Source organism: Daucus carota, chromosome 1 (assembly GCF_001625215.2).
Source record: "Daucus carota subsp. sativus chromosome 1, DH1 v3.0, whole genome shotgun sequence".
NCBI lineage: Eukaryota > Viridiplantae > Streptophyta > Magnoliopsida > Apiales > Apiaceae > Daucus > Daucus carota.
In genome coordinates, this window is record NC_030381.2 from 33,293,201 (window position 1) to 33,303,306 (window position 10,106).

At 36.3% G+C, this 10,106-nt stretch overlaps 1 protein-coding gene and 2 long non-coding RNA genes across 3 annotated transcripts; 2 read left to right on the top strand and 1 right to left on the bottom strand.

Annotated features, from left to right (window-relative positions):
- The first annotated feature begins 1,807 nt into the window (after positions 1-1,807).
- LOC108196939 (uncharacterized) lies at positions 1,808-2,400 on the top strand. The gene is made up of 2 exons (XR_001801875.2): positions 1,808-2,025; positions 2,102-2,400. It is a non-coding gene; the product is annotated as an uncharacterized LOC108196939 (long non-coding RNA).
- Positions 2,401-3,123: 723 nt separating this feature from the next.
- Positions 3,124-8,369, bottom strand: LOC108205480 (glucan endo-1,3-beta-glucosidase 6). Its single transcript, XM_017375459.2, has 3 exons — positions 7,902-8,369; positions 6,131-6,880; positions 3,124-3,668 (listed from the first exon to the last, which is right to left on the bottom strand). The coding sequence occupies exons 1-3, from the start codon at positions 8,249-8,251 to the stop codon at positions 3,314-3,316; spliced, it is 1,455 nt and encodes a 484-aa protein (XP_017230948.1). The 5' UTR covers positions 8,252-8,369; the 3' UTR covers positions 3,124-3,313.
- LOC108205486 (uncharacterized) lies at positions 4,541-5,122 on the top strand. The gene is made up of 2 exons (XR_001803991.2): positions 4,541-4,742; positions 4,819-5,122. It is a non-coding gene; the product is annotated as an uncharacterized LOC108205486 (long non-coding RNA).
- Positions 8,370-10,106: the final 1,737 nt, after the last annotated feature.

The window sequence follows — 10,106 nt, forward strand, 5'->3', positions numbered from 1 at the left end:
AACAAGTGAAAGAACTCGAATGAGAATTAAGCTTTTTTGCGACTACATGTTATCGACAATTTACTGGTGTTTGACTAAATGAGAGTATCTGTCATGCTTTTTGGCACCACAAGTCCACGAATTGTGAATGAAGCACCTACTTCAGATGACTTGGTACTTTGCATCTGTAGAAGCTGTTTAAACTGTGTTAATTGTTATAGAAACTTGTGTAATGCAACATGGAAGTTCCATTCTAAGCAAACAGTAAATGGTTGTATTATTTATATTGGTAGAATGCATGAAGTAATATTCTGCTTTGTATCTTCTAATTACCTACAAGTTCTTGTCTCAATAGCCCTGTTTGAAATGTCTGGAAGCTGGCGGAGTTCATGTGTAAACGGATTCGATCTGCTAGTCAAAATAGTGTATCACTGCCAATTGATTATGCTCAATTGGCAAAAATTGAATGTTGAGCATAACATCTAAACCGAACAATTATGATAATAATTATAGTAACATCTAAACCTAACAATAATTCCCTAGTTATGGTTGTCTCCTCGATATAGACCTGTCCTTGGTTTTTGTAAGAAATTATTTGATTCAGCATTTAGCCATATTTCCGGTTAAGCATGTCTGACTTTCTTGGGTGATCGGATAAAGTAAATTCTGTTTCGAATATTATGGCATTTAGTCAAAGTCAGTTGCAATGGAGTTCTTCCGGGGATATCATCATTTTGTGACATATACATGCTTGTAGTTGCCAGGTTTGACTTCACTTCAGAATCATAATTTTCTTACCAGGAGCAGGAGGATTTTAATTCACAAGGCAATTTTATAGCAGAAACTTTTTAACTCAATTAATTTAGCTCCCTGCAATTCATAATTTTGTGCACACCATAAAAATAGAACACATCTGAGAGTTCCTCTTTAGTTTTTCATGCACCCTGATTTTATAAACAGAATCATGGGAACTCTGAAACTTATTTTTGCAGCAGAACTGAGAAGTAGAAACGAAAATTAGTGCTTTACGGAAAGATAATGATAAATCTAGATATTTGAAAAGAGTTCACAAGTGAAGTGGATATTTAAGTGTTTGTATTTCTATCCATATTCAGTGGCCTAACAAGGCAATGACTTAAAAAGACCAAGTTGGCTCAAAATAATAATGTAATGTAATAAGTAATGGGTCAATCCGCTGTTCTTTTAGCGGAAAGACATTAAATTTTTTCTTTCCACGATAAAAAAACCCAGATAGTTGTGGGTGTTTGGCAAAGGAACTTCCGGGCTCTTTTGACATAGAAGTCCGCTTCTGCTTAAATGGATGTGTTTGGCTAATTTTAAGAAGCATTTATAGTGAAGCTTAGAAGCCCAAAAATTTTTTAGCTTATTTTGGAATTTTAGCTTCTTCTAACATTTATAATCAATTTATATCCAAACACTCTTAATAACTTACGAGTCCAAACCAACTTTTCACTTATAATCTACTTCTTTATTATAAGCAATAAGTCACTTCTTTTAAACCCAGCCAAACGGCGTCGTCAACAATCAATTGTCGGAGACCATCTCCTCTAGCAAGTGCATGAATTTGTTTCTGGAAATGATGTTAGAATCTCCTTTACTGAAGTATCCTGTATGAATGTAATCAACTTGCATTTTGTAGACAAAGATCTGCCTAACATGACAACAGACTAGGAAGTCGGTCAACAGATAAGGCTTCATGGATTTGGATGAGAGTAAGCAGTATCAGTTGACTACTGAGCATGCCGATAGGAAATTTCTATCTTGCTTTGAAATTATTGTCCGAATTTTTGTATAAATAGAGCGCGAGATGGAAGTGTAACAGCATCAAGTCATATACTCTGCACATCTATAAGTTCTCAGTCAGGAATAACAAAACAAACACAGAGATGGTGTTTCAGAACAAGACCTTGTCGATTTCTCTGATATGGCTCATTGTCGCCGCGTCTTTCATGATGTGTGCTTATGCAAGTGCTGAAACAAGTGCTCGACCTCAAAATGCAGACCCGAGATTCCCTTCTCTGGCTGGTAAGAACTATAACTAGATAATAATTTGCTGGAAATTATGTTTTGCATTACTGACCTGACCCGTATTTACTTGCAGGTTGTCGCTGCTGTAATTTTATCCTTGTGAAGAATTTCATCCAGTGTGGAACGGTATGCTGCAAGGATGGATGTTGTGGTCGCAAGTGAAGCTCCTGTCAGCCACACCATGCATCAAGCCATGAATAATGCAGTCGAACGACGATATATCTCCATCTGGAGACGCTTCATCCTTGATTGTCAATTTACTTCTATTTCCTGTTAAAAATGTTTGGTAACTGAAAAAAGTGTAATAAGTTCGAACATGTAATAAATAACACATATTACTAAAATATATATGCAGCTTTAGGCTTTTCATAATACCATATGAATGTCTACATAAACAAATGAGGCTCTTTATAACATCCACAGATTATACTCTCCCGTCTCCACCTAGAATCATCTATTAGTTTCCACTGTCTAACACTGTAATGGTACAGTGTGGTATAATATTAGCCGGAAGTAAAAGCTCTGGTTGACGTCTCAACCTCCACATGAACTATTAGCAAGTAGAAAGCTGAAGACCGAAAACACATTCAAAAAGTGAAAATTTTCCAAAACAAATTTTCTACACTTTCTAAAAAGTGCAGAACAATTGTTCTCACTGTTCTCATAAACAAAATGTTCTCACCTAAATCACTGTCTGTATATATATAATAATTTTCAACAGGAGTTCATTGTTCGGGTTGACCCGTACAATCTACCAGAATCAACCTGATTTCAATTCGTTCCGAACTGAAATTGAGACAAGGTTTTTGAACTCTTGGCGGCTGACACTACATGCTCCGACGTGCATGATGATGAATCAACAGAAAACGGTACATTGATCTCAATTCTCATCTATCACGATTTTCCGATGCACGGCTCTGTTATAAACTGTAAAAGTTGAATAGAAAATAGAGAACCAAGAACTTAGTTTTACACCTCCATTGTAACCTGTAAAATTTTAATAGAAAATAGAGAACCAGAACATAGTTTTACACCGCTCTAGCAAAATACTAAGAAAAGCAGCAGCTTCATGCATTTCATAATAAGATATGAATCTTCACACACAAAATGAGTCTCTCTTAATATATATGAAAACATATGAATCCAAAAATGGGACTGAAGCTACAATAAAATCTGTGTGCCTAAACTCTAAATTGCACCATCTATATAGTATACATTCATTACACCTACTAATTTTCTAATTAAATGGAAGTGGAACTGCCTTGAAAAACCACTTCGAAATCCCTCACTTCATCAAAACCCAAACCACCCAAATAATCAACAACAAACCCGTAGCCCACCTGTTATCCAAGCCACAGCCTAAAGACTTGCTGTATTCAGTGACCCCGACAAGAAATCTGCACTCGCCTATGGAGGGATCAAGAAAAGTGATCATCCCTAATCCATCAAAGTCACAGCTTTGTGAATTCTGTTTTGTTATCTGATAATAACTGTTAAAAGCATATGAGATATTCCCATTTACCCCAATGTCATTACACGATCCTCCATAATTAAGCGTAGTGCAGTCTGCAACCGTACAGGCGAGTTTAAAGTGGTTGGCCACCCCAGAAAGGTCCCTGGATGGGTTTGCCACACACCACCTCGATGGTAGATATTTGACATTCCTTGCTTCTTTTAGAAACTTATTTCCCAAGCCCAGATTAAGGGCGTACTTTGCCTGGCCATCAAAAGAGAAGATACCCCAATGTCTTTCAAAGTTTCCTGGGAGTACACTCTTTGCCCCTTCATCAAGAAGACTTAAAAGATAGATATCAACTGGTGGGACATCTGGGAGTTCCTTTTTAGTTTTTCATGCACCCTGATTTTATAAACAGAATGATGGGAACTCTGAAATTTATTTTTGCAGCAGAACTGAGAAGTAGAAACGAGAACTAGTGCTTACGGAAAGCATAATGATAAAACTAGATATTTGAAAAGAGTTCACAAGTGAAGTGGATACCTGAGTGTTTGTTTTTCTATCCATATTCAGTGGCCTAACAAGGCAATGACTTAAAAAGACCAAGTTGGCTCAAAATAATAATGTAATGTAATCAGTAATGGGTTTGGGCCAATCCCTTATTGCAGCAAATTATCCGCCGTTTTTTTAGTGGAAAGACATTAACTTTTTCTTTTCACAACAAAAAAGACCGGATAATTTGTTGTCAACAATCAATTGTAATTGTCGGAGACCATCTCCTCTGGCAAGTGCATGAATTTGTTTCTGGAAATGATGTTAGAATCTCCTTTACTGAAGTATCCTGTATGAATGTAATCAACTTGCATTTTGTAGACAAAGATCTGCCTAACATGACAACAGACTAGAAGTCGGTCAACAGATAAGGCTTCATGGATTTGGATGAGAGTAAGCAGTATCAGTTGACTACTGAGCATGCCGATATGAAATTTCTATCTTGCTTTGAAATTATTGTCCGAATTTTTGTATAAATAGAGCAAGAGATGTAAGTGTAACAGCATCAGATCATATACTCTGCACATCTCTAAATTCTCAGTCAGGAATAACAAAACAAACACGAAGATGGTGTTTCAGAACAAGACCTTGTCGATTGCTCTGATATGGCTCCTTGTCGCCGCGTCTTTCATGATGTGTGCTTATGCAAGTGCAGAAACAAGTGCTCGACCTCAAAATGTGGACCCGAGATTCCCTTCTCTGGCTGGTAAGATTGTAAATAAATAAAAAATTTGGTGGAAATCATGTTGTGCATTACTGATCTGACCTGTGTTTACTTGCAGGTTGTCGCTGCTGTAATTTTATCCTTGTGAAGAATTTCATCCAGTGTGGAACGGTATGCTGCCAGGATGGATGTTGTGGTCGCAAGTGAAGCTCCTGTCAGCCACAGCATGCATCAAGCCATGAATAATGCAGTCGAACGACGATGTATCTCCATCTGGAGATGCTTCATCCTTGATCATCAATTTCCTTGTATTTCCAATCAAAAATGTTTGGTAACTGAAAAAAGTGTAATCAATTCGAACATGTAATAAATAACGCCTGTTACAAAAAAATATATGCAGCTTCAGGCTTTTCATAATACCATATGAATGTCTACATAAACAAATGAGGCTCTTTATAACATCCACAGAGTATACTCTCCGGTCTCCACCTAGAATCATCTTTAGTGCAGAAGTTCAACTGTTTTAAAAACATCCACTTCCACTGTCATGAAGTAACACTGTAATGGTACAGTATGGTATGGGCTGAACCGTACAATCCACCAGAATCAACCCGATTATAATTCGGATTCAATTCATTCCGAACTGAAATTGAGACAAGGTTTTTAATTCTTGGCGGCTGACACTATATGCTCCGACATGCATGATGATGAATCAACAGAAAACGGTACATTGATCTCATCTATCACGATTTTCCGATGCACGGCTCTGTTATAAACTGTAAAAGTTGAATAGAAAATAGAGAACCAAGAACATAGTTTTACACCGCTCTAGCAAAAAATTAAGAAAAGCAGCAGCTTCATGCATTTCATAATAAGCTATGAATCTTCACACACAAAATGAGTCTCTCTTAATATATATGAAAACATATGAATCCAAAAATGGGACTGAAGCTACAATAAAATCTGTGTGCCTAAACTCTAAATTGCAATATCTATATAGTATACATTCATTACACCTACTAATTTTCTAATTAAATGGAAGTGGAACTGCCTTGAAAAGCCACTTCGAAATTTCTCACTTCATCAAAATCCAAACCACCCAAATAATTAACAGCCAACCCGTAACCCGCCTGTTATCCAAACCACAGCCTAAAGACTTGCTGTATTCAGTGACCCCGACGAGAAATCTGCACTTGCCTATGGAGGGATCAAGAAAAGTGATCATCCCTAGTCCATCGAAGTCGCAGCTTTGTGAATTCTGTTTTGTTATCTGATAGTAACTGTTGAAAGCGTATGAGATATTCCCATTTACCCCAATGTCATTACACGATCCTCCATAATTAAGCGTAGTGCAGTCTGCAACCGTACAGGCAAGTTTAAAGTGGTTGGCCACCCCAGAAAGGTCCCTGGATGGGTTTGCCACACACCACCTCGATGGTAGATATTTGACATTCCTTGCTTCTTTCAGAAACTTATTTCCCAAGCCCAAATTGAGGGCGTACTTTGCCTGGCCATCAAAAGAGAAGATACCCCAATGTCTTTCAAAGTTTCCTGGGAGTACACTCTTTGCCCCTTCATCAAGAAGACTGAAAAGATAGATATCAACTGGTGGGACACCTGGCCTCAGAGGGGTGCCGGTGTTACGTAAAACATGATATATGAGGCCTTGGTTAAAAGCCCTTGCCGCAGTAAGATTTGCACCAGGGGCTCCATCTGTAGGCCAACCCACTTCCCCTATGACTATAGGCATCTGACCATACCCAAGTTTACTGAGAGCAGATACCAAAGTGTCATAATTTCCATCAAATGCATTGTAATAAACATTCGGCCCATCTGTCACAGGATGATTTGACCCTTCAAAGAAGGCATAATCTTGAGGAAAGTCTGAGTTTCCATATAGGCTTAGAAATGGGTAGATATTAACCATAAAAGGTGAACCATTGGAGTTGAGGAATGAAACAAGTTGAGTCATTATCTGCATTAACTCACTACGGAACGTCCCTTGAGAAGGAATAGTGGCCTCATAAGCATCAGCGTTACAAGGGACAACTAGCTTTACTAATCCTCCAAGATTTGCCTTTGCCAAGGACTGCTGTAAATTTGTTAGAGCAGGCATCACGTAAGACTGGAACTGCCCTGAGTAACTTGTAAGGAAAGGTTCATTTCCCACCGCAATATACCTGTTTCATAACATATAATTTAGATATATGTATGTTTTGCATATCAATGCACTCAGTCCATAGTTTTTTACATGCTTAAGATTCTCATATAATTCACTTTTTGCATAGATGTTCAGACAGTTCCACCAACGAAGAAATTTCGTCTCAGAATGTAAACTTTGAACAAGAGTATCTACGTTCTACTCTGTCACTCCGTGTGCAGCAAACAGAATTTTAGCCAGAGAGGATTGACAGTAGTGAGGACTAGAGTGCTATATCATAAGAATGGGACAATTTCTTCCAGGCACCACTGTTATTGCTATAACAATAGAGTTAACAAATTGTCTGCACATTAGTTACAGACTTACAGCAGCCACCGCTATAGCTGCAGTGCGTTTTTTCCACAGAACGCAGTGACATCTGTACCCTAGGCATCCATCACAGATTTCCTTAACCAAACATCTTCTTAAAAGTGACTGTCACCAAGTGACTTAATAAGGTGTAAATTTGTGATCAGATTCTTAAAATAAGCCGAATCAATAATGCAAAATTCATGATTCAGTTTATGGGCCGAAATACAGAAAATGAGATAGTCTATGTTTTGGCAAATTGGCAATCACTGAACCACTGTTAAGTTCTAAACTATCCATAACCTGAACCGATTGTCTTAACTACCTTAAGGTCTTAGAAGGGAGGGTTTAACTGAATCATACATTATCTTAACAGGTTCTGTACATTTTCTTCCAGTTGTACCCTATTTGTTTCGACATTATAATCCCTACTTAGCTATTAGGTAACCTACTAAGTACCAAAATTAAAAATCTTTTCTAGTTACACAGTACCAGATCATACACCAGAATCACCTCCAATCCCACAACTAGTCTTAAAAAAGAGGTATGTAGCAAAAAACTCAAGTTCCAAACATTAATCTTCATACAAAACAAAGAATACAACTTTACCAAAACTTAAGAACACCCAGAAAACACAAAGAAAACACCTTTACTAAAATTCAAGAAAACCCAAGAAAGAAAGTAGAACATACTTAAGATTGATGCCACCTCTGCCCACATATCTGGAAACATTCTGAGCAACCCAAAGATCAGAAGCAGCAGGTAAAGAGCTGATAGCTCCCAAAAGCTCATTGGGAATCCCAATAATAACCTCAATACCACTACCCATAAGAGCTCTAAGTGAACCTGGGTCTGCATCAAACAACTTCACCTTCTTAATATTGTTGTCTTTGAGAAGATCTACAACAGTGGTGGGTGATAATCTGTGGGAAGAAATGGTTCCCCAGTTCACTCCTATCCCAGTTGATTCTGCAACCTTGCTACACATTATCATTATTACTGATACAATTAATAAACCACAAGCACTCTTGCAGAAACCCATGAATTCTTGTATTACAAAAAATGATTCAGACAGAATTTACAAGTGACAGCAGAATTGAAATGGGAAAGAGAAGGGTGAAGTACAATACAACATGTAAAGGCTTTAAGTAGTTTAAAACATGGGAACACATAAAAGATAAAATAGTTGTAAGTCGGTTCCTTGTATTTGCGTACATGTACATGACATGTGTACGCAAGTTTGACAGAACATGGGTAGGCTATATTTTGAAAAATGACGCAAGTATCAACAAATTTTGTTGCTGGTCGACTGTATTATTAATGAGAAAATGTTTATTAGAGAGTTGGACACAAGTTAATTTTTTATTCAAAGCTTACTGTCGGAAACAAGTTTGTTTTAGGCTTAACCCTAAGCGTGGCGCTAATCAATCCTTACAAATAAAACCTTACCATCAGTAAGTTTGCGGTACAAATTCTAAATTTTAAATAAAATTTTACGATTTAAATTTAAATATATATATATATTTTTCGTTTGATCGCGTGTTCAAAATATGATATATAAACACAACATTTTTAACATATACAGTTATAATAAAACCATGTACTGAGACAAGTAATGGTTCAAAGCAGGGCTGCTCATGGGTCGGCGAACCCGCATAAACCAAACCGACCCAACCCTTAATTAGGTCGTCCAAACCGAACCATCCAAACCCATGGGTTAGTTGGGTTAATTTTCAATTGACCCGTTTATATTGGGTTGGGTCAGAGTTTACCTATTTAAAACCCTAACCCAACCCAACCCGATCTAACTATTATAAAAGAGTAAATTAATATATAGTAGTAGTATTAAGTCTTGCATCTAATTGGTTGTTAAACTCCAATCTAGCTAGGAAGTTAATAAGGTCTGTTATTAGATGTGATAATCAATCCATATAAATAATATGGTCACTCTTTTAGTATAGCACATTCAGATATACCTTTCATATTGAGGATCTTTATGTTTTGATATTTGATTAACAGACTACTAATACCGGTTATTAGCAGCATTTCTTTCTTTTAACTTGCAGTATGGACTTTCTCTTTTCTTTAACTTGTAGGACTTTATTTCACCTAGAGTCAATGTTAGCTACTTAACTTGTGAAAATATAATTGTTATGAAAACTTTTTTGCTTGCTCAACCCAAACCAACCTGACCCAACCCATCGCATAAGTAGTAGGGTTGGGTTGTAGGATTTTTTTGATATTAATGGGTTATTTTTTTGTGACCCGAACTAAATGGGTTGGGTTACCTAAATGGTTAAAACCAACCCAACTCGGCCCATGTGCAGCCCTAGTTCAAAGGGTTAAACATGCCCTTTAATTCCGAGCTTAAGATATTTTTTATATTAATTTTTATTTGTTAAAATTGGAAACTATCTTAAAATTTAAAGTTTAAAATAAATTGATTTAGAAACATTAGGATATATTTTGTTCTATTTATTTTAATTTATATTGTTTTTAATAAAATTTATTCTAATATTAAAATAAATAACTTATTAATTTTTAAATTATATTTGTAAAAACTCATAAATTGCCTATAATATAAAGTTATCCAAATAGGGAATTTAAACTGTTCATTTATCATATTAAATAATATAAGTCATAAGTTATTATGAATTACATATGTCAAATAAAATTAAACTAACTACTTATCATATTAATATTAAATTAATATAATCGCAAGTCAATGTGAAATAAAAAAAATTACTTGATTATCTAGAAAAATCTCGTAAAACGGTTAGATAGGGAGAGAAAAAGGAAATACAATCAGAAAGGAGGAGGGTGCGAGTAGGGTCTCTAATTTTGAACCAGTAACTTCTGCTGAATTTGGTCGACACTCGACATATATATATTCGATT

What these genes read in the sequence shown, in the direction of transcription:
- LOC108205480 (XM_017375459.2), bottom strand. Translation starts at nt 8,251, where the DNA reads ATGGGTTTCTGCAAGAGTGCTTGTGGTTTATTAATTGTATCAGTAATA. An exon ending in AGAGGTGGCATCAATCTTAA is followed by an intron (nt 6,881 to 7,901) that starts GTATGTTCTACT and finishes GTTATGAAACAG; the next exon opens with GTATATTGCGGTGGGAAATG. An exon ending in GTCAAATATCTACCATCGAG is followed by an intron (nt 3,669 to 6,130) that starts GTGGTGTGTGGC and finishes TCTACCATCGAG; the next exon opens with GTGGTGTGTGGCAAACCCAT.